This window comes from Gouania willdenowi, chromosome 3 (genome assembly GCF_900634775.1).
Source record: "Gouania willdenowi chromosome 3, fGouWil2.1, whole genome shotgun sequence".
Classification (NCBI taxonomy): domain Eukaryota; kingdom Metazoa; phylum Chordata; class Actinopteri; order Blenniiformes; family Gobiesocidae; genus Gouania; species Gouania willdenowi.
Window position 1 is genome coordinate 15,530,844 of NC_041046.1, and position 24,922 is coordinate 15,555,765.

General features: G+C 38.9%; 1 protein-coding gene across 2 annotated transcripts in view; it reads left to right on the plus strand.

The window, feature by feature from the left end:
* The window catches only part of fto (FTO alpha-ketoglutarate dependent dioxygenase), a 178,488-nt gene that overhangs the window by 100,729 nt on the left and 52,837 nt on the right, over positions 1 to 24,922 (plus strand). Inside the window, exon 9 of one of the 2 annotated variants that reach the window (XM_028441549.1) lies at positions 146 to 253. The exons of the other annotated variant lie outside the window; for it this stretch is intronic. Within the exon in view, the coding sequence (XP_028297350.1) occupies positions 146 to 215 (70 nt within the window). The 3' untranslated portion in view covers positions 216 to 253. Of the gene's footprint in view, positions 1 to 145; positions 254 to 24,922 lie in introns of those variants that run through there. 2 annotated transcript variants of the gene reach the window in all.

Consider the following 24,922-nt stretch of genomic DNA (forward strand, 5'->3'; position numbering starts at 1 on the left):
GGGTGTGACCCAAGCAGTGTTGTCAGCTACAAGTTGCACCCCTGCAGAGCTGCATAGTGACACGGAAAAAGAAATAGAGAGGTCTTCATTGGTTGGTGCTTCATTCCAGGAGTGGTGACATTCCCTATTGTGTTTTTTCTGACAGACTCCGCCCTGTTTTCTGCGCCGGGACTAGAGAGGGATTTGGGAGACAATGGTGCCCCCCTTGTCCCTGATGGGAGTTGGAAGAGTTTGTCGGTGTTGCATCCATAATAAAAGACGGGACAGGTCAACGCCTTGTCTAACGCAGACTCTGACCTCCTTTAACCCATTAAAGTCATAGTCATATGTGTCTTTTTGCTCTCAATCCATAGATAACTCACTTGAATCTCTTGAGGGTCTAATTTATTTTATGTTGCCCACGTGGTTTCTGTTCTCTTCTGAATGCCATGGGCACTGGGCAGCAGAACTGATAAAGCTTTAACATGAACATGTCATGTGTCCAGTTATGGATCTGATCCTTTATGGTCCTGTTGTCTCTGTACAGGAGTTGTATGTCATCCCTTTGTTCAAAAATGTTAATTTGAGTTTGTAAATGATCCATTGTGCGTAGATCCAACCGTATTGCACTTGTTCTCTCCCCTGAGTGACCTGAGAAAAGGTCCTGCCCCCTCTTGACTGTAAATCACAAGTATCGAAGATTATTTAGAATGTTTTGTATGAGGTTCCCTGGCAATTTATTAATTTGTTTATTGCTTATAATTTATCTAGGTTATACATAATCTTATAACCATTGCCATCCAAAACACAAAACTTCTATACTAATGAATTTGACCTGGATTTTTTGTTATAACCTTTTTTACCAGAATGTATTTATTTATTTGTTTGTTCGTTTGTTTGTTTGTTTGTCTCTTTGAAGAATTGTGTCAAAAGTACTTCACAGATTTTGACAGATAGACCTTAAGCCATAACGGGATCTGGATACGAATTTTAAGAATTCATATCTCGATTCGTTATTGACAGATTTTTATGAAATTTGACTCAGTTATCTTGAGTTGGTTCCTCATCTACACCAACACATTTCATCCAGATTGACCGGGACTGACCATTTAATCACATTTTTTTCAATTATTAATTTAAATGGGTTGCTGATACATTTGAACCTACTGTATCATTGTTAATGGTAATGTATTTTTTGAAAAAAGCATTTAAAGTGTGACTGGTGATGGAACCATGATCAGGATCAATGATCCAGATACTGTAACTGCCAACATCTGGCAAAGAGGATATTTGGTGCTTGGGGGAATTTTGCATTCTATAAGTGCTCTTGTTTTTGGCATGGTGATCTGATTCACTATACTTTTTTTTTTGATGGATCTCACGCTTAACTACTCCACATTATTTCCTTTCCAGGCTTGCAACGGTTTCGTCGCAGAGCAAACCTCCATCATCACTTTACAATATTTACTGTCAAAATATTTGCTGCACTTCCTTTTCGCCTCACCTCAAAGATTTGTTCAAAATTTGTACAATACATTATGTGGGGTGTGTGCAACTCCCAACCAACGACTTTATTCTTTGTCTTTACATCGTCTTCTCTCCACCGCCCGCTTTCTCAGTCATTTACATTCCTATGTTTACTTGGTTCAGGGCACTGAAGTAGAAAACAAATAAGGACATGTCATCTGCCTCTTTCATCATCGGCCTGCCTGTAATTAGCACAAGCACAGTGGTTAGCCTGAGACTCTGTCATCTAATTTGTCTGTCTTTATCTAAAACATGTCTGTGTGGTCCCTTGGACTACTCGCGTTTGTGCAGCTAGATTGCCTGTGGCCTGGGTGTTTGTGAGGTGTGTGTCTGTGCGTGTGGGATTATAAATTATGAATTCCACTCTCATGCATCCACCCCTGTTAAACAATCAGTCAGTTATGCATGACATGCCCCGACCTCAGCAGAACCTCACAGCTGCTATTCCTGAAGCAATCGTCGTCCTATCTCTTACTTCACGTCCCTGCCTTGAAACTTCACTGCTGTGTGTCTTTAGCTGTTGCACTAATGCTCTTTGAACAAGATAACTGATCATTTATTATTTCTTTACCTTCTACTTACTGTACAAACAGGTTCTACCCATGTAAATATATATACTTACCTCTATCTTGCCTAGTTCTCAAACAAGTCAGTAATTAGCCGTTTAGCTACATGCTTTCTCTCGTTCTGTGGTTGCGTGTGGGGATGGAAGGCCTGCAATTGGCAGGAATCACTAACACACACACACACACCAACACACACACACACACTGCATATTCTCAACTACAGACAAAAGTGTGTTTAATTATTTACAGATTTCATTGGAAACAGTCATTTCATAATTACCCGTTTTGTAGAAAAGGCTCAGCAATCCAATGTGGCACAGAAAGGGAGAAAGAGAGAGTTAAACAACACCACTAAAAGTACCACAGAGATTTACATGCACTTGTTGCACAGACAGTTGCCTGTTAAATGCTGCTGTTTTTAATATGGAAACAAGATTTGTGTTTGGAAAAGGCAATGTGGTGAAAGGGTGGGAAGGAGTGTGGAGGTGGTTTTGGCCTGTTTTACTGTTAGTCAGGAAAACCAGGACATTCCTTCTGGTAAAACTGACATCCCAAAGAGCTGATGGAGCATGATGATGCTATGTAACAGTCATGTGAAATCAACTTAAAGTAAGTGGCATTATAGCATAATGGAAACTGTCATCACCAAACATTCTGTACTTCCAATTGAGCTCATATGCTGAGGTTGGAAGTCCCCATAAAGCATTACAGCAGGATTGCACCAAACTAAGATTTTTGTCTGGTTTAATTGTTGCTTTTGTGGTATTCAATTTCATGTGTGTTTGTGGTAGAAAAAAAATCAGCCTCTCGAAGCATACAGACTACAGTCTGCATAGCAGATGCTTGTAAAGCTTCATACTCTTTTTCTGTGTGTATGGTATTTAGAAAACAGTCAGTCCTATACTGGGGGCACACAATGGTACTACAGGGGGTACTTGAGAGGGAGTGGAAAATTAACACATTTAAATAGTGAAAATATGGGGTTTTATAATTTTTATTTTTAGTTAGAAAATCATCATCATCATAATGATGATGTAAATCAGGGGTGTCAAACTCATTTTAGTTCAGGGACCAAATACGGAGCAGCTTGATCTCAAATGGGCCACAGATTTTATGCGGAAAAATAAGTAATTTGAACATTATTGTGCCCTAGTTTGCACTTCAAAAATACAAAATGTGTAAAAATCTGACAATTTCCAAGCAATAAGTGACAGGTATCAGATATTTTCCCTTTAATGTTCCCAGATTTTTACCAATATCTATTTAATTTTCAACAGATTAACATTAAAAATGACTGCAATCATGTGATATAAGCACTCGGGAAAACTGTGAGCCCCTGAAAATATTGTTGAGTTTCATTTACACAGTGAATAATGTTTTGAGATTCTTTAAAATGTGTGTTATCACTCATTCATAACATCATTATGCTCTATAGTTGTTTTACATATTATTCTGAGGGTACTTGGATTCAGAAATATGAAAAAGGGGGGAACTCAAGCCAAAAGAGCATGCATTATACATGCATCACCAACACATGCAGAACATTTTCCTCTTTTTTTTTTATCCTATACTAATTTTCTTTTATCATCACACCTGGGCACTCTACCTCAGTAACACCTTCACCCCTCCATGCTTGATCCCCCTCCTTACACACACACACACACACACACACACACACACGCACATGTCTCCCCCTTCTCTGTTAATTATAACCTACACTGCTGGAACACTTCATTTCATAGCAAGCATATTGTCTGTTCAAGGCTGGCAGGCAGGTCATAAATTATCCTGAAGGTGAGGATGGAAGTTGGAGGAGATAGTTATGAAAATTTCATCTGTCTGCCGTAGCGGCCACAGCTGCTGCTGTCACTAGCTGGTTGCAGGAGGAATTACACTGGGTCAGGGTGCGCAGGGTGTGTGCATGTGTGTGTGTTTTTGTTAGCACACGTAGCATAGGTGAATACATTCAAACAACTGCAGCTATGCACGCAATGCACTCACACTTTTGTGTGTTTTACTAATTGCATGTGTGTGTGTGTTCTTTGCCGGGTCAATGTAGACTGCAGGTTGGCCAGGTAAGACCTGCCTGTCACTGTGTGGAACATCTCTGGCATCCCTGTCACCTCAGAGCCCCCAGCTTTGCCCCGAAGCAGGGCGGCTAGATGGGAGGGAAGTGGGGGACAAGCTCACAGGGCGGTCCCCAAGCTGTCTCTGTTGATTACTGCTCCTGAGATGGGACGTTGTCGGCAGGTGGCCAGACCTTTAGTCTTTACCTACTGTGATCATCTGCCTCCACACTCTCTGTGCTTGTGTTGGCTGGTTAATGCGCGCTGTGTGATTAAGAAAAGAGGAGTGCATTTGTAATGATTTAAGATTATTATTCATTTGTTTTGTCTGTAGCATATTATTTTACACTGAGTGTTTTCAATAAATGCCTTTTCTTTTCAAATGCACATACATTTTGCTTTTGGAGAAAAGCTGGGAGCTGTTGTGGCACTTTTTTGTCACATGGTGGAGCAGCTATGTTTGACAGACAGCCACTCAAAGTAGCAATTAGTTGGGGAAAAAAAAAAAAAAAAAAAATACACTGAATTTCTGCCTTCTTTCCAATGCTTCTAATGTCAGTTTGTCGTTTCTTGCAAAAATTCTATTAGGGCCAAAGTCCTAACTAGCTTGCCTTCTGACGAATGGATGGCTTCAGCAGCGATGTAGGATAGAACGGATATCAGCGATTTCACTTCCCCGTACAAAGGCTGCCTCTGAAATGGGTCATCAATCCCATAGTGATAAATGTCTGGTGGAGTAATGACTCTCTTATCGGCGCCGGATTAGTGCAGATATTTGTAATTAGTGTAGCCACACAAGTCCCCAACAGATGTTTTTGAGGCGGCACAATATTGAAGCCCTGGTTTAATGCTAAATGGGAACTTTCTGGAAATAATGGAGATAGTAACAGCCTTTGTGTTACAGCAGACTCGGCTAAATCCGAAGAACCAAGTCTTTTGAGTGTGTGGGAATATATGCACTGCTGTGCAAACACACACCGTGCACGCTCACCCACACACTTCCAGACATAAAGATGCACACGTATGAACTCCTAAATGCACAGCCTGAGGTCCAACCTTCAGGTATTTTGCTCAGTGGCCACCTGACTTCATGAGCCAGAGGGCTTCTCTTCTCCTCGTGGTTCTCCTCCTTCTCCTCCAGCCCTAAAGGTAGCCACGGCTACGCCAGGGGGAGTGAACAATTCACTTTTAACTTCCATTTCTCCTGTTTTGGGGTTGAGATTTACTCACCGCCCTGAAGTTTTTCTTCGTCTTTCCTCTTTCAGCTCTCATGAAATCACAATGTGATGTATTCAGCCTGAGGTGGAGCTCTATTCGCAATGCAGTTTGACACTACCAAGCTCTGCTCCCTTCTGCTTTCACAATGCGTCTGTACAGACTGAACCACTCACGAAGACTGAACCACTAATAAAACTGTCAATGCTGTGTTTGACACAAAACATCGAAAATCATAAAACTCAACCTCTTTTATGTCTCTCGTAATACATTTATTAGGATAACTTCTAATGATTGGAGCTTCTTACTGTCTCATTGCATGTATTCTGCAGAGGTGACAAGTAACGAAGTACAAATACTTTGTTACTGTACTTAAAGGTATAGTGGACAATGTTTTTTTTGGCTTCTAATTCTGGGTAGATCAGCGAGACTATTGGTCCTCCTAGTTGTCAGTCATTCTGGTGATATGTTTATGTAAGGACATCGTACGTGCTCGTGCCCGGTGCGCACTATATTCTTTAAAAATTGATTTTCACTTAGTGGTAGTTTGACATAGTGGGAAAAGTGCAAATCATCTTTTGGAAAGTAAGCTTGCATCAGCGATGCCGACTCCAACTTGTAAACAGACCTGTGCACGAGGAAAACTGAGCTCGTGCACGCTCTCTCGCGCCCGTGGGCGTTCTCTCTTGGAAGCATGTAGTGTGTTGAATGAGCAGGGGGCGTTTCTTTTCTAAACTTCTGGAATTTTTTTTTTTGTTCTTAAAACATTTTATTTAGAAATTGTATTTATAATGAATTATCTGCAAAGGTCACATATTTAATTTATTTTCATGTACCAGTTTTCTACAAGTTCTTGAAAAAAAATAAAAAATATGGAATTTGCTGGTTTAAAAACCCTGTGTTATTATTGAAGGGACATTTAGTAGCATGTACTTTTTTACTTTCACTCAAGTAAGGGAGCAACTTCAATACCTTTTGCTTTTACCAGAGTCATTTTTTATTGAAATATCTATACTTTTACTTGAGTACTGAAGTCTAGTACTTTTGCCACCTCTGGTATTCTGTTGCTAAAAGAGACACTCACCAGCCCAAGACCACATGCTTTTTACACACAGATGCAATGGGAGGCCAGCACTGACAGACGTGTAAGCAGATGCAGCCAGTACTGGTAATGGCAGGTGATTATACGTGGCACACGTGCCAAACTAATTAAACCCCTGGGTTGACAGCAGCATTTGGTTGCACTGGCATTCTGGCATGCTGGCATTAGAATAATTGTAGCAGCAGCACATTTCACCTGCGAGACTGCGGCTAACAGCATCATTTATTTTACAGCAGGCTGCACCGGATGTTATAGCAGAGTCTTCAGTTAGCAGGCTTTAGGTTTGATATGTATGTCAACCTATGGCACTAAACGGTAGGGGATGCTTCTCACTGTTGGTTTTTATGTTTTTATTTATTCATGAAGTTGCCATTCCTTTATTTATACAGGTATACATACCTATTGAGATATGAAATCTCATTTGCAATAGACTCCTCTTTAAACACACTGTTACTTAAAATTTCACAAAGTTACACACAGGATAAAATAATACACACAAGGTTTAATATAAAACATACCATTAAACTCAACACTTAACTGCCCTGTCAAGGTACCAGCTCATTATTTACTTGCGTACTTATACTTGCTTTCAAAAGCAATTTCTTAAGAAAAAAAAAAAACAAAAACACTGAAATAATTGACTTGCTGTATATGTTTGCCGTTATTTAGAAATAAAATCATTTTTCATTTTAGTAAGCTAGGGAAAATTAGGCAAGTACTTGAGTAACTGCAGAGTGAAACCATCATAAGGTAAATCATTACAAAAACCAAAACAGAATACAAGACTATTTGCGTTTAAAATGTGTTGCATGTAATAATATGTAGAAACTATTTTCAAGTATTTTATTATGGACCACACCCAACAATGACTATGGGAAGGGCAAGTGACACAATCCAGTAAATCAATTCCAGTTATACAAGTGAACTTATCACCTCGTACTTAGTAATAAAACTTTTACAACTTATTAAATGACATACATATCTCACTTAGCAGAGATGAAGTGCTAGCAAGTCATAATTCCTTGGAACTTGTTTAAATGTCTAGATGAGTAGAACCACATACCTGTGTTTGAAATGTGTCGTATATGATTTATACTATTAATTAATATTGAAAAGGATGATAATTGCTAATATTTTGTTGGCCTATTATTTTATTGTAGTTTGCAAAAACTAACCTGTGGAGTGTTTGATTATTTGTGATGTTTGAAAAGAATAAGAGGCAGGTAAAGTAGTTCAGGGAACTCATTAGGATGTCATTCTTTCACCCCTTGAACATCCTGGTAGAGTCAAATGTGAGCCCTTTAATTTTAGCCAGTTTGGTTTGCTTAGAAGTTGTGAATAGCAGGATGGGAATGAATTCCATTTAATGCCATACCCTTGATTGATGTCTGCGATCATTATTTGGTCCTTTTAATTCTGGAACTCTTTGAGAATTAAAACTGCTCAGAGGTTTATTTAAATTGTTCTTATTAAAGAAGTTTTTTTCAGTTTAACTGAATACATTTTGAGAATGGGAGGAAAACCCAGGTGAAGCCAAGTTGCCCCTACACAATTTACTAGATATATGAATATTTGCTTTTCCTGAAGAAAATGCAAGTGGGGATCTAGGTGCTGGCCCGCTTCGCACTGCATTAGCATTAGCTCAGCATTCACATTTACCTAACGTTAGTATTAGCTTAGCGTTAGCATTAGCCTAGCATTAGCATAGCCTAGTATTAGTTGAACATTAGCAATAAGGTTAAAATAGGTTGGAAAAAAGTTTAAATGGGTTGAAAAGGTTGAAGGTAGTAAGTAACTGAAAAGGTTAAATGGTCAAAATCAGTTGAAAAATGGCTAGGGATGGAGGGGTTAAAAGTTAAAAAAGTTGATTTTTCCAATAGAGGGTTTTCACTTATGTCACGTTCTGCGCAGTAACTCGGATGCACGGCCATATTGAAGGTAAACACTGCGATGGATAAATGTCCAAAGCTACAGAAAAGCTTTTCAAAATGCGTTATAGATTCAAAGGCATACAGGGAAGGACTTGGTCTGCAGGAAAGGGCACCATATTTGGAAAAGTTAAGGTTTATTGGTGATGCAGATCCAAATGAGTTGACTCCCTCGTCTTGGATCAATGACGACCCGGAGAGTCTTCCGTCTATTGCGTATCCTGATATCGTCAATTACCTGGTTTTAACCCTAAACCCATTCTGGCTTATCCTTTTCATAAAACTCTCTGTAGTGAAAAGTGACAAATCACAAAAGCAATAGCATAAATCTCAGGAACTTTTTTAATTTTTTGATAGCTTATTCGTGAAAATCTGACGTGGTGTAGGAGGAGTTAACGCAGACGGAAGAAAAAATGGATAACAATTGTGAGGATGCCTCCTGCATAGAAGAAGAGGTGGATTTCCTAAATTAAAGTTTTCGCTGTAGTTAAGGAACCAACCAATGCAAATGTAAGTTTTGAGTTGTAGTGTGAAGATGACAAGTTCAAAAGCCTCATGTCTTGAGGCAGCCTGACCTAACTATGCGTGTCCCCTTAATAAGGACACAGTGCAGCAGGAAGGCAGGCAGCAATGAGACAAGGACAAGAGGACGAATCTACCAGTTTGTTCAGGTCATCACTCCTCCAGCTGGAGGGCTAGAAATGTGAGTCTCTCTTGCAAAGGTCACAGCTATGCCAGAAGGCCAGATACTGCAACAGGAGGCCCACCTGCACAAAACCAGAGCATCTCCCCCATGCGCACATTTCTTATTGGCACATGGTCACACACACACACACACACCTGGAGATCTCTGTGAGAATTCAAACATACCTTCAGTTCTGTGGAAACGAGTCCTTCTTTAACTTACTTGACTGATTCATGTGTTTGCCTTGTGCTACGGCAGGTGTGGTCGACCAGGTGCGCACCATTGCATCATGACATGTGTGTGTGTGGGTAAAAGTTAGAGCTGATCCAGTATCTGTTTGGGTAATGCGGTGAAGTGAGGCGGGCGATGTGAGGTATTTCAAGTATTGTCAGATTTATGTGTTGTGGTGTATGCAATGTTTTCAAGTGAACTCTGGCTGAAACCCTTCCCAGCAGCTATCCCCTAGTATTTCTGTTCTGTAAATCACATCAGTGACAAATAGGCCACATTCTACTCCTACATTTATTCTCCCAGAGGCAGCACTGTCTTGTCCACTTGCACATAATTACTTCTTTGCTTTTCTGCATATATCACTTGCTAAAACATCACATAGGATTTTTTTTGCGGCTTTATTCATTTGCTCAGGCTGTGTTCACCCTCGATAGCTTGTCTTAAGCTTGTTGTAGAAGAAGTGAAAAATCAGCTCTTTGAAGGCACAACTAAGTGGCCGATGGCAGCTGATAGCTGGGGCTTAGTGGATCCTCATTATGTGCTGCAGCAAGCTGATTAAAACGTTTGATTTGTTTTCAGCGCCCACACCTACGTATCGCCGGGCGCCCGTGTGTGTCTTTTTGCGCAATGTGGATGTGCGTGTGCGCGTGCACACGTCAAAGTGTAGGCCTTTGGGCTGCTGCAGCGTGTTATCTGTTACTTCAACCTTGTCATACTAATTACAGTCTGTATTTACTTACATTTTCTTTTTGTTTTCTGCCCTCGATAGGCATCTGGGAGCGCTTCTGTCTAGGCTGTTCTCATTAACAAACTGATGGTGTGTGATACGTCTATCTACTGATGATACGAGAGAGCTTTTCCAGGGAAAAAAAAAAGGTCACGATACAAGTGTTGTCAGCTCTTTGCCACTACAAAGAATTATGTTCCTGTTATCAGTGATGCTGGGATTGCAATTTAGCGAGTGACTGTTGGTGGGGAAATATTACATGTTCAAATCAAAGGCAAATGAAAACAGTGTCACTGATAGCTTCCATTGGAGTCTTAGCCAGATTTGATATACCCTTATCAATGTTTTATTACAGCAGGATACATGGAAGCTGTGCTCCCAATGCAATTATTGGTTTGCTCAGATCAAGGAAATCCTGCCTCTGTTTTCTGAGAAATTAGGAAAGTTATTTCACCATCTATGAAATGAACATCTACACGCATCAATGGACGCATAAATAGAATTAGAAATAATCAAGACTGCATCAACGTTTTCAGTGTCTCCTTATGTTTGATTTTCCTCAGCACATAAATGTTAAAAAGTAAGGGTGGGACGATATCTTGTGCGACATGATTTTGCCGTATTAAAATGCCAGGAAATGTCTTGCGGGGCATCCAAATTGTATTACGCTGTGTATAATTTATAAAAACATAGATATAAATATGATAATGATAACAATTTGTCTTTATCTGTTTTGGAAATATTTAATCATTTCAATTTGTGAAACCAATATCGTGCATCGTATAGTATTGTGTATCGTCCCACTGCAATTATTAAAACATGGACTAGATTTTCTTTGTCTCAAGTGATGGTGAATGTCACTGCTGTTTGAGCTTTGATTCAGTAGATGTTGGCATTGTAAAGTCTGAACAATTGAAACCTGATTTCCTCCCTAAGTTGATTCATTATGCAGTCAGGTAAGGTTTTTTATTTCGGCAGTGGCTATCCGCACGCTTGCCTTATCAATATACCGGCATTCTATCCATACACAGCGCTCCTATTTGGCCAGTTTAGGTCACGTGACAAAGAGTAAACATTACCCTAAACCTAACCCTAACCTTTAAAATTGTTACGATATTGGGTTATACCCTAACCCTAAAACGCTACATACGTGTACTTCGGTATCCGTACCAATAGCACCAAGGGTTGTCCGTATGGTAATCGTACAAATAGACACTTTTTTTAATCTTTATTTAATCAGCTCATTGAGATTAAGAACCTTTTTTAATGTTAGGTTTAAGAGACTTGCCCACAGTGATTGCCCAGGTGACATGCCTGCTACCATAAGTGTTAGGCCACCACTAACCACCAAATAGGTGTCAAAAATATATTTATAATGACTTATAATTATATTTCACAAAGGGGGTTTGTTTGGTTAGTTTAAAGTGTTTTACCTTTAACTTTAAAGCAGATTGTGTTTTTGCCAGACTTATTTGACCCTACCCTGCAACTATTTCAGGCTTCTTGGAAAGTGCATTACTTATTAACCGAAGTCCTTCTGGTTAACTAATCTGTTTGCAACACAATTACCAACATCATTATACAAGTTTGCGTGTTTTAAAGAGACACCGATTAACTAATAGGGTTTGTCAATGAGTGACCTGCACAGGAAGCTTGTTTGAGTATACATGGTGGTATGAGCAGGGTAAATCACAGACAGCTGAGCTTTATATGGCAGAGGTGGGTGGTAAGTGTGTTTTGAGGAAGGGGTGGTGTGATTGGTTTTATATGAGTGTAAGTGACTGATTCCCAGACACAGCACAGAGCATCCTGGATGATTAAATGGCATTTATTCAGCCGGTTAGTCTGCGAAAACATATGGTGCCATTTGGAGGCCCAGACTGGTGCACGCTGTTCTGTAATTAGACTGGCCCAGCAGAGCAGCTACATAAGTGCTTCATGATAACCATCCCTACTGTAGCCTACAGTGCTGCTGCCACACCAGCTCTGGCTTCAGCACAGAACCAACACACCACATTAGACATCCTGTTAACACACTGTTAGACACCGACGAACACCAGTGACACCGTGGCTTTGGCAGCTGTGTGAGTTTACTGGTAGCCACGCTGCATGTATGGGATCATACAATCAAAAGTCTGCATGGGACTTTGGTTACAGTTACACTGTTATCTATTATTACATATTACACAGTTTTAGTCACTCAACCTTTTATTCAAACTGTTATGGACACATTGGAATAACAGTCATTTAATGATAGTCTTTCTTAGTTTAGAGTTTTGATGCTTTTATACACCCAGTTAAAACATTCACAGCCATTGGAGACACATTAAGGTTTACTTCTTATTTAAAAACAAACCTTATGGCTCCATCATCTGCCAAAACGGACATTTAACGACGCTTTTCATAGCTACTTGTTCTGTATTTTATTTGCTATTTCATAATTTCCCTTGCCATCCCTTTCCTTCTCTTACTAACTTTCTTTTGTTTTACCATTGTCTCTGCTCTCCCCCAACCTCCAGCATGATCAGGAGAACAGATTGTGGGTTCAAAGACGTGGGTTTTGTTGGCAGATCTGTCGGGGCATCAGCTGGGCAGTTGTCCCATCAGAGCAGTGTTTTTGGGGGGGTGAATGGAGAGGGACAGGCTGGCAGCCCGGCGGGAAGGCCCTGTTAAAGATACACTGCTGGGAGTCAGATTGAACCAAAGCCTGGTCCAAACACAACACACATGAACACATCACACTGGGAGAAAATGGGGAAGAAAAAATTGGTGGGGGTGTCCAAAATTGTAATCAAGATGTTTCCAGCCTCATTTATAATATCTGACACCACCGATATGGCCTCTTCTCTAGCCTGCTCAATCAGCATCCCTGAAGAGCCATGTGGAGGTGTTGTTCCATTAATGACCACTAGATGTTGGGTTTGAAAATCTTATACAATCATCATATTTGTAAATATTCTGATTATCTTACAGTATTTGTGATTGCTTATATTTTGAGGTTTTGGCACCATTGAACACATCCAGCCCTGTACTGGAAATGGTTGATTTTATGTCAGTGTTTTTATTGTGTAAACCCCTTGGTGGCAACATGGAGTGAAGAAGGTTACAGGAAGCATTGTCACACATTCATGAAGACCAGCAGTTCTATGTTCTGCTCACACTCTCTAAACACTGACACATTCGGTTACACACTGTACAACAAACGCACGTGTCCAGAAGGTGCTGTCTGCTTAGCATGCTATTCTCCTGCTGTCTACTTAGCAAGTACATCATGCAAGAGCACTGGCAGATTTGCATATGCTGCCATGTATATTTCAGTAGCGTTTAAGACACACATCACCGGGAGTGAATTATGCATAGGTGTACTCCAGCGGTGGTGCTTGTCTTATGCTTTTATGAAGTTAAATTAAACTGTTTCCTTCCACTCATGACACTCAAGGCCCTGGGCCCCATTAAAGTACACAGAGCGAGGCTGCCTGTCAATTGACCGCTGGTTCACATCGCATTCCCATCTTCCATAGAAAAGCAAGGCGTGAGAGGAAAGGCATTGGACAGGTTCTAACATCAAGGTGAGAGGATCCCCACATGTTTCAATGAAATGTGTTTGTGCGGTATCCTTGTGGACCGCGCTTGTCTTTTCACATGTGAATGTGCATATTTATTTGTTAAAGGCAGTACTGTGGCAGGAATGAGTGACTGAATAATTCAAAAGTGGCATGTCTCACAAAATGATGCAAACTTGTGCACGGATTGTCAGAGGGCGGAATGTGTTGCAGTAAACACAGTCTAAAAGGGTCTTATGCATTATAGACAAGCCTATTTGAAAATGTTTTCTCATATGCAAATGGGACACACACGGCTGCAACGGCTTCATAATGAATCCCATTCACTGCAAATGAGACCGCACATTGTTTATGTACATAGTGAATATGCAACTACCAGAATACGATGTTGGTTTGTCAGTTAACACGCACAAAAAATGCCAAAAAGTCCTTTTTTGACCGATCACTATTTTATTTAGGAGAAGGAAATAGTTTGTGTGCTTGTTTTGCTGTCACACTGAGTTTCCTTAAGCGTCCGTACTTGTCTCTGTACTCTGGGAATAGCCTGCTGAGGATGAGCATCATTCGGTGTGTCATTTAGGACATTTATGCTCTCCCACTGCGCTATATTTATCCACTTGCAGGTTTCTAACAGGCCCTTAGGTCAACATGTTGTGTCCCTAGTTGTCAGCTCAGCAGTGGACAGGACATATGCGGAGGAAAGGGACACCTGTGTGTCAACTCACACTCTTCTCTCTCTTTGTCTATCATCTTTTCTCCTATTTGACTATATCACTATTGGAAATAGGACAGCCACGTTCTGATTGTATCTGCCTTGTTAGGCAGAAAGAGCTATTTATAGAGTTTGTTTTGGGCACGTCCATGGGTTAAATGATAATAGGCCCTGTCTGTAATAAACAATCTCGTAAACAGCTCTGGAGCTTAGCCCTAATGGCCTGAGGGGCTTGTAAGAGCTTTATAACACATTTATTATGTTTTTAACAACCCAGCAGCATTGAGTCCTAGCGTAACATAACTATGATTTTATTTTGTGTTATAGAATGAATCTCTAACATTTGGTGTTTTGCCAAATTGTGTTCTATTTTATGACCAAAAACTATTGTATATAATCCTTCAATTATTATGCCACTTTGTAGTGAGAATATGATTTTATTTTATTTTTTTAAAGGAAGAGGAGGAATCATTACTTTGTTAGCCAAAAGCCCACATCCACTCAGAACAGACAAAGGGCCAGCATGGGGAATAGAGATATTTGATGTTGAATCTCCCCCTATTTACAGTAGGATGCCTGAATAAATGTGTTCAGAAGCTGGAAAGAAGCATTATGACCCATAACCCCGAGGTATTTGAAATGGAACAGCAGGACTTACTTTGAAAAAGAATGGGAGCTGTGCTCTGGGCTTACTGTTTATACCTTGATGTGATTTAGACTGAAATATATATTTATATAAAGAAAGCCTGTTTATCTGTTCTTTCCTTTTCGTCTGCGGCTGAAAATTGCAGGGTATAGGAAAGGGGAGGCTATTCAGACACACAGCACTGCTGACAGATTAGAAAAAAAAGGGAAATATCATCATTGTGTTTCAGTGAAGCAGTTTTTGTTTTTTTTGTGGAACTTTTTACCACTCCATCGCCATCAGTGTAGGTTTCGACATTTTAAAGCAGATATGTAATTTCAGTCCACAAAAGGCGTCATCCTTAAATTGTCAAATACATAAAACATATCAAGTTTAGGAAATGACCGTTATTGTCAATAATCTGCGTTGTATGTGGTTTTAGCTTTAGCTTCAACCTGATAGGTGCTCTGCCGACCTGGTGCTTGACAGAGTTTGTTGATCGGGAGTTACTGAAAATGATGGAGTAAATCAATACTGAACCAGTGGGGGAGATCAAATTTGTAGGCCTTATGTTTTTGATCTCTTACTGTACTCATTCCATCCAAACACGCTTGTTATCATAGTTGCTGTTGTTTGTATGTTATTTCATCTTCCATTCCAAGTAGCTATTTTGCAATTTGGACAGAAATACAATTAAAGGTCCATCTGGTTCCAATAGGTCTAACATAGCACAGATGGAGTTTTCACTTGAAGCCATTGGATCTTTAGCAGGTCAAGGTCTTCAGTGAGAAAAAAAATGTTGAATATGCAACCAGGCTGATCTCATCATAGAAAGCACTGAGTGGTCTACAGTATGTAAATATTCTTTTACATTGAGTTAAGCTGTTGCACTTTAGCCTTGGCGTTTCACTTAAAGAAATCCAGGACTTATGTTTATAGATGGTTTAATCTAGCAGTTTATGTTTCAGTCACAAAAGGGTCTTGACTCAATAAAGTCTCATGAAGTATGTATAATGGCTTTATTGTTGACAAGCTGTGTATTGCTAAAGGAGAATTGTCTGTTTTTCTGCAATGGTAAATTTGTCATATTGATGAAAAAGGCATGCGTACAGTGTGTTCTAGATAAATCTTTACCTCATTATAGCTGTTATTTTCACCTGATACTTTGTTGGCATCTCGTGCACACATGCACACACGCATGTCTGTAGTGAGCCCCTAACCCACAAAACCTGACAGTGTTGTTTTGTTGGAAAGGCTGCTCAAATTCAGTTTGATCTCCATCAGACCACAGAAAAGGCCACATTGCTTTACAGAGACTCTTGCAACATTGAAAGAGTCATAGGTTTTGTCACATGCTTTCACTTTCAAACTTCTCACATTAGGCTACAAACCACTGACCTTACGCTTGGCCAATTAAAAATGTCAAAGGAAATCATGCAGGACATAGCTCCTTGATGTCTAGTCCTTTGTGCAAATGTATGGCTTGGCCAGGGTCCTGTTTAGAGTTGTCTCCTTAATTACACTCTGCCGTCCCTCATTTCTGGTGTTCTACAGTAAATAGATGTAGTTAGGTTTGTCATCTTTTTTTTTTTTTTTCTTCAGCTCTGGCATTTGATTCTAACATTGAGTTAGGAAAGTCCTTGGTTATTGGGTTGGCTTAGCTAAAAGTGTGTTATTCCCCTCTCTCGAGCGTGCTTGTCCTTAATTGCAGGTGATATTTTATGAAAAACTAGAAAAATGTGCATTGCCACGACAATGCAAGTGGGAATGCGACAAAAGGATGGCCACCTTCTTTGGCTGTATGTGTTTATTGTCAATGAACACAGGTTTGTACACATGACCAAAAGCTTAGTTATTTGTAGGCAGTACTCACAGGGAATAAACATAATTATTTTAGGTCATTGATGATTTAAAAAAAAAAAATTTACTCGAGTCAAAGTCACAGACATTGTGCAGGGCAAGATTCGAACCATAGGTTCCTTGTGATGATTCCTCGAAGAAAGGTAGAAGCATGATCACACGGAGCTTAAGCTGCCCATCAAAGTTCTACTTGTGGAAGCAAAGTAAGGAAGTTTGTAGCAACATTTCAAGCTACAAATTGTGGCTGTAGCTGAAGAATTACAGCTTAACGGCAGTTTTTCCTCAAATTTCATGAGCAGCAGCTGTCACCCTCTGGCACACCTAGTCAAGCACTGAGGCATGCAAAAACAGCCTAATTTGCATAAAACCTTAAATTACATTAAAAGTAAGAGTTATTTTTTTATGAATTTGTTATCGTTATTGTCACTAAGCAGCAGAACATTTTGATCTTTGACTGGTGTAAATTGGTTAGGATTTGTATGCAGTATCAGCAACAGAGCCACATTAAAAACGTATATACATTTATTTTGTCAAAGTACATAAATTTGTAGATTATAAAGTGGACAACATTTTGGTGCTAAGTTTGTGTATCTGAGTTTAAAATTGACAGAGACTTAGCAGTTTACAGTAAAAGCATAAAACCTCGTGTTAGCATTTTGCAAATCTCATAGCAACATTGTCACTAAGCAGTGGAACATTTTAACATTTGAAGTCATGTTTTTTTCCCATTTTTTATGCCCAACCAAATTCAGACTGTTGAATAATTAATGTTGACTCAGACTTACACTAACTGGGAATCAAAAACACTTACATAGTTAACCTTTATTTTTTGCTTGGATACTAATTAGCAATAGCATAATGCTATGCTGGTTAGCGCTGGAGCTGAAGATCTTCGCCCGAGCCCGACGGGCCGGTTCTGTCTTCATTTCTATATCTTACACACTGCTGCACGGTAAAATGAGCAGTGAAGTGGCGTGTTTCGATTAGCGTGAGAAAAATGCACAAATGGATGCTGAGAAGGCCTCTGGAAAATAAATAAATATTGTTCAAAAATGTATTAATGACTCTTTCTTGAGCTGTGTGCGTACACTGATTTAAATAGTGTCGGGCTGTAACGAGTTCGTACTTGAAAGAATCGGCTTCATTTGGGTTATAACAGGTTACAACTCTAGTTAGCGCTGACTTAAGTTTATGTTGCATAGCACTCTCCTAATTGGGGTTGCCAACTCTCTGAAAAATAAATAAGACATTCTATTTATTAAATAAAACATAAAAAATCCTTTATTATTGCAAATTTAGGTAACGATTGTGATATGTCGACATCAGCATACTTAAGCAATTCTCGACATTTATTTATATATACCTTCTAACACAGTCATTCTTAACTAACATCACCTTCAAACAAAGAGCCACACACATACACAAGCAAAACTGAGAAAAATATCCACTTCAATGCCAATAAATGAATGTATTGAGCAGTTTTTAGCATAGATGAGACAGAAGCAGAAAATAAGGAATAGTTGCAGTTTTATAACAGTCCACACTCATCTTGTGAAAAAAAAACCCAATATATATATATATTAGGGATGTAACGATTAATCGTTAGGCAGTTAAAAATCGATTCATAGGTATCACGGTTGATATTGATTTTCTGAAAATTTAATCGCAGTACTTTTTTTAACCAGCAGAGGGGTGGCGGCGGAGGGGCAGCAAGTGTAGGCGGTGGGCGGAGTCTGCTAATACTTTCTTTCTGGCTGCCTTCTACTCTTAAATATGTTAATAAATGATTCATTACCCCTTTAGCACTGAAAGAATATCTGTAATATTACTTGAATATCTGTAAAAGTCATGTTTTTCTATTAGCTCTGTCTGCTAGCATAGCTTCTCTTCTTCACTGCAAGATCTCTGCATGCCAACCGACCACTGTATTACCAGCGCCCTCTGCTGGTCCAAACAAATATGACGTAAATTAGTGCAATCACGGTTTTTTTTTTTTTTAAGTCCAATTGTTAAGGCACAAAATACATTTTCAGTTGCACTTTTAAAAGAAAAAGAACTATTATGCAGTTTTGCATTGTTTATTTTAGAACCAGAATTTAAATTAATAAGCTTCATTTTCATTTGTATTATTCCTTTATTTATTTCATTCAAGATTTATTTTTAGTTAAATTGCATTGTTTTGAATAGTTTATCAAGGGATTCTTTTAAAAATGAAAAATAAAAGGAAAATAATGCAGTATTTTCTAGTTTTTTTCCCAAAAAAAAAAATTTGTCTACAGTCCCATTTTGTAAAATAAATCGTGAGAGAATCGTATCGTGAACCCAGTATCGTGAATCGAATCGTATCAGGAGTTGAGTGAATCGTTACATCCCTAATATATATATATATATATATATATATATATATATGTATTTATTTTTTAATGTATTTACTTTTTCACAGAAATAAAAGAGAAATTGCTCCCTAATCAGTTTGATAAAAGACACATTGTTTTATGTTTAATTTTTGGACAATTCTGTATTTCAAAGAACCCTAAGTTAGCATTAGCTATCTTTGATACTTTTGTCTCAGTCCTGTGCTTGTTTATACATGTATAGTTGTATACATAATCAAATCCTGCATAGTTCCATTGACTAACCACAAGTCAGTGCTTTGTTTTTTTGCCTATTGCGAGTTTACTGAAAAATTGGGTTATCATTCAATTTTAATCAAATGAAACAGTAGTGTAATAATATGATACCACATACTGACAGCCACTCTAAAATGTTTTAGTTTGCTGTAACAAACACATTCTCCTACAATATTTTGTTCATCAGGAATGTTAGTGTGAGTGCTACCAACCTTCGTATTTTACACTTTTTTCAAGTCCACACAAATTGAGTTCTTTGACGGAGTAGGCTCTGACCTTAACTCTGCTAATATTGGAAAATCAAGTAGCTTTGAACTTCTGTGTTTTGATGATTGCTTGCTATGCTTCCTGGATGATGACCTTTGTGTTCAGTGTCCCCAACTTGAATCGTTTTGATTAGATGCCAGGGAAACATATTTTGATAACTGGATTATCCCTTTACGTTCCTAAATCTTCACTGTAAAGAGCTTGAAAGTCTTTTAAAGTTTCCGCCCTAGGATGTTTTTTTTTTTTTTTTTTTTTTTTTTTTTTTGTTTGAGTCCTCCTCACTCCAACAACTCCTCTGCTGATAGTTATTATTAAAACATGGCCTGATAACTTTCTTCCTGTCTGTACACATTTTCCTTTGTCTGCCATCCTGTTGGAGGTCAAGATGCCCTCTTTTCCTTTACTGTGTTTGTGCATTATAATTCGGAGCAGAAAGAAAGAGTGTATGTGCTACCAAACATCCTCTTCTTCTTTACTTCCTTTTGTCGTCCAAGTGAGGAGACATACTTCTAATTTTAATTCTAATTCTGTTAGGGATAGTTGACTTCCAGATGAGGTGGATTATTACCTCAATAGGTGTATGTTCATGTTTCTGAGTGCTTTTCGCAAACTGCCACAACACCAACAATAGCTTTCATTTTAAAACATTTACTCCACGGAAATGTAAGAAATCCTCACGTGGCATTTTGTTGGTTACATAAACAATTCCTGCAAAAATACTATGGTAGTAGTTTCAGTGAAAATACGGGAAGTATGATTTCTGCTTTTGTTGTAATGTAAATCTGTAATGTAAATCTAAATAATGTTCTAATCAATGTGTTTTTTTATTTACATATTTAAAGTCTTTCATAATCACATTATTGTTTGTGCAATTTTGTATTTTTATATAGGTATTATGGAACGTTTTTACAAACTTTGAAAGTTGTGAAGCAAATAACATTGTCCTGTTGGAGAACAATTCAAAGTGCTCCTGCCATTTCCTCATAATAGTTCAAAAGGAACTATTTATTATGTATTTATCTGCAGCTGCCAAAGAACATCTGGGTTTTTTTTTATGTAGATTCAAAGCAAAGCACTGTCTAAAATTGACCAAATTTTTCCCAGCACTCCGTTTGCTCACCTCCCTTACTGTTAAGATATGAGGGCACGTTGACATACTTCTGAGGCATCTTGTGTTGTTTCTCATGGTTACATTTAGCTTAGAAATGTGGTTCAAGACTATTTCCTCATAAAAGATGCTTCAGAGGAATTTATTTTGATTCATTAATTTGATATTCACTATTGTGATAGTATGGTTTTAAGCAGTTTAGAAAAATGTATTTAAAACCAGGTGCTTTTTTGAGTAGATTTGTCAATGTCGAATATTCTTTGCTATTGCAGATCATGTTTGATTTGTTTTGTTATTATTTTTTTTAAGTGTAATAATCGTTAAATATTATAAAGCTTAATCACTATGTTGGAATGTCTGCTGAGATCCATAAGTTGCAGTGTTATATTCATCTCAAAGGTTGACTTACCCACCTAATAAAAAGATATTTGTTTAATAACATTGTGTATCATGTGCCAATATCTGAAAATATGAACATTTTGTGGGTACCAGATGTGGTTAGTAAATGCTTGCACATGTGTATTAGAACTTGTGTGCATACAAGATTATAGATAAACGTGTGCATTAGATGAGATATTCTCACTCCCTTCTGCAACGGGGTGTTTCTGAACTCCACTCCTAAATTATTTATTTTGTGAATTTATATATATATATATATATATATATATATTAGGGTTATTGGGGCATGGATAAGCATGTGTCACGGCCCTTTCACAATCCCTTATGAGCAAATCCCACCTCCATCCTTGCCTTGCCCCCAGTAGGCCCAGCTCAGAATTCTCTTGATAGCCATGAAAGGATTTGGGCTGGATGGGCAGACCCTGACTGTGCTGATTGCTTTGAATGGCTCTGGCTAAAGCTGCCTTTGAAATCATGGGTGTTGATGAGCGCCATCTTAGAAGAGCCTGTGTAGTCACTGCCTCTGGGAGGGACCTTCTCTAATACCATAGCATGAGATATACAGAGAAAGGCGGGGATCACCAGTAACCCTCCAGTCATAAACACACACAGAGACATGCACAGTTTATCAACAACAGAAGAAGTACTAACTTTTAAAATGTGACTTACTGTTTGATGGATGTGAGCCTCTATAAATCAAAAACTTTGGGAAGAAACTTTTTGTACTCACAGTGATCAGTAATTCTTCATGTTACATTTTGTTTTTTTTTCTGTTTAATGAACATCATGCCAAACAACCGTCTATCAGTGCTAAAGCTTACTTGGACATAAGCTTTGAGCAGCTTGCAGTAACAGACTGGGAGGATTTCTGAAAGGCGTACGTGAGCTTGCTTGTTTTGTTCGCTGTTTCACCTTGTCCTCTTGCTCTCATAAAACACCTTGAACATGATAGAAGACAAATTACAGCTTCAGACACAGGTGTCCTAGAGCATGTTTATCTCCCTGCAGGCCCTGAGGGTGCATTACCTGTGTTCCACAGGGCTGGTTGTGACATGGGAGCTGTCACTGGTGGAACCCTTGAGGCCCAGGCTGCTACACTCAACAGGGTGGCCTTTTTTTGTTAATGACTTGTCCCCCAGAGCAAGTATCTCTAAACTTCTAATGGCTCCAGAGTTGGCACTCTGCATCTCTAACTCCAAACTCAGTAAACCCTTGGATTTTCAGTCAATGGAACAGGACTGTGCCCCATATACATATTTGCAATTAACACAAAAACTGGTTGTACAGTTCCAACTTCATCAAGGTGACTGGTGCATGTCGAGGCACGAAGTCATCAGCGTTTATGGCTACTCATCTTAAGAGGCGTATTTGGGGAAAAATGCCTTGGCAACGATTGTTGATGTCAGTTAACTTAGTGTCAGAGTTAAAGGCTTGAAGATATGTGCCTGCCTTTCATGACGCTTGAATGGCTGTGGGCAAAACAAGCTCATTTTAACTGAAAGAGAACAAGGGGGAAAAGGTAGCAGTAAATTACTGATAAGTGACAGAAAGAGCGTCTTATCATGTGACAGCATCAGTTTGGAATGAAGGCCTGGTGTTTGTAAGTTAACCTTATGACATGTCTCACAGAGGCTGAAGGTAAATGAGTGAGACACATACTTAGAGATGAACAACTTTAGAAAGAAGAGAAGTAGAATAGGAAATCAGAAAGGAGGGGAGTGGGTAGCGCCTGTAGCATGCCTAGCCTTTTTCAAAGGCAGTTTACAATTTTTCATGGTCATGTCTCTCCCCCCCCTTCCTCCTTTTCAAAATAATCTGCTGACGGTTTTTGCAAGTCTGGTCGCCTTTCATTTCAGAGGTTTGTTTTACAAAAAGTTGCTATTATATCAGAATGGTTTCTGTGCTTCTCTAAACAGAGCAAGGCATTAGGTCAGGCTCTGGTTTCAGGGCCTGGCTGCTAATGAGAGACCCAATCACACAGAGGGAAAACACAGATCAGCCCAGCTACACCAGACCCAACCTGTGGTTTACCTCTTGAAACTAACCCACAATTCTCTTTTTTTTCCCTGCCCTTTTTTTCCATCATTCCCTCCATCTCATGTCATGACTCTTGTATTTTTCAACTTAACAAGACCCAGGCTGATTTGGTAGCTGCATTATTTCACAAAAATCAGTAAAATGAGAATAGTCCTGAAAGCTTGGGTGAATTCCAGTGTGACTGGCATACTGATGCTCTGACTTTAGTAAAGGATGAATTCAGAAATCCTTCCAATATCTGTATTGTTGGAAAAAAAAAAAAAAAAAAAATAGTAACCACAGTTATTCTAGGTACAGGTTTGTTAGGATCAGTACAAAATACATTTGAGGGTAATGGTCATACACTTGTTGGTGTGTTGATAAGAAAGGCTTACTAGGGAACTTGTAGTAGCCACTTATCATAAATACCATCAAGATCATGTTCCCAATGACCCATCCAGCAGTCCTCCACATCCTCAAATAATATTATTTATGTCTTGTACTACTGAAGTTCTCCCTGTAAGATTATACAGCTACTTTGTGAGGATGTATATTTTAGTTTTGTTAGGTTGCATTTTTATTCTCTCCTCCTTTACCGTCTTACGCAGAATTTTCCATCAGTCACTTTTATGATGACATCAGACATCTTTACTTAATACATGCTAACCAACATAAATTAACAGTTTTATAAACTGCAAGCAAAAAGTTAAAAGAATATGTGCAGTTTAATATGAGTGAGAAAACTCTGAGAAAAGCTGTGCCATTATGTCAGGTACCAAACTGCAAAGGTTTCTTTCTTAGCTGTTGTTGCTAGAGATTAAAAGTTCATGTTTTATTTGTATTTAGGTCGGAGTCCAACAGTGACATCATCAATGCCTACTCTGAATTCTACTTGTATTCTGTAATTTGACAATTGAAGTAAATGCACTTGCCTTTTCAATGATCTTTCTTGTGTTTTAGTCCTGAAACGAACTGGCAATGTTTCCAGAGTGTTTCCCGTATTTTGACCCTGAGAAAGGTACAAAGCTTTCTGAACCTTTGATAAGCAGATGTAGAAGTTAACGAAGTTAGTGCGACCGTGGCTCAGGTGGTAGAGGGTCGTCTTCTGATCGAGAGGTTGGGGGTTCGATCCCAGTACCTGACTATGTGTCGAAGTGTCCTTGGGCAAGACACTGAACCCTAAGTTGCTCCCAGTGGAGTGTGTGAATGTGAGAGTGATTGGGTGAATGAGCTGATGTGTAAAGCGCTTTGGGGCTGCTTCAGTGTGGTTATAAAGCGCTAAATAAATCAAGTCCATTTACCATTTACCAACCAACGTCTCATTAAAATCCATTGTGTGGTTGTCTATTTTCCTATACAGTCACATGATCTTCTCAGTTAGATGTAGATGGTGACTTTGACTCCTGAACTTCAATGGTAGAAGAGAGGATACTCAGGTTATAATAGAAAAAGACTCCTCCATCACTCTGACTCGTTTCAGTCTTCCTGTAGTTGGAACTATGATTTATGGAGGAGTTCCCATGTTGTAAGAACCTGAGCAGGATCATTCACTTTGACAGGAAGAGAGGCAGGAGGGTAGCGAGATAGAGAGAGAAAAGAAAAGGGCGACCAGGATTCTCTTTCCCTGGTGCTTCTGTTACACACCTATCAGCTCTTCTTATTTCAATTTCTGTTTATAGTTTTGATGAATTATAAAATGCAATGGTGAAGTGACAC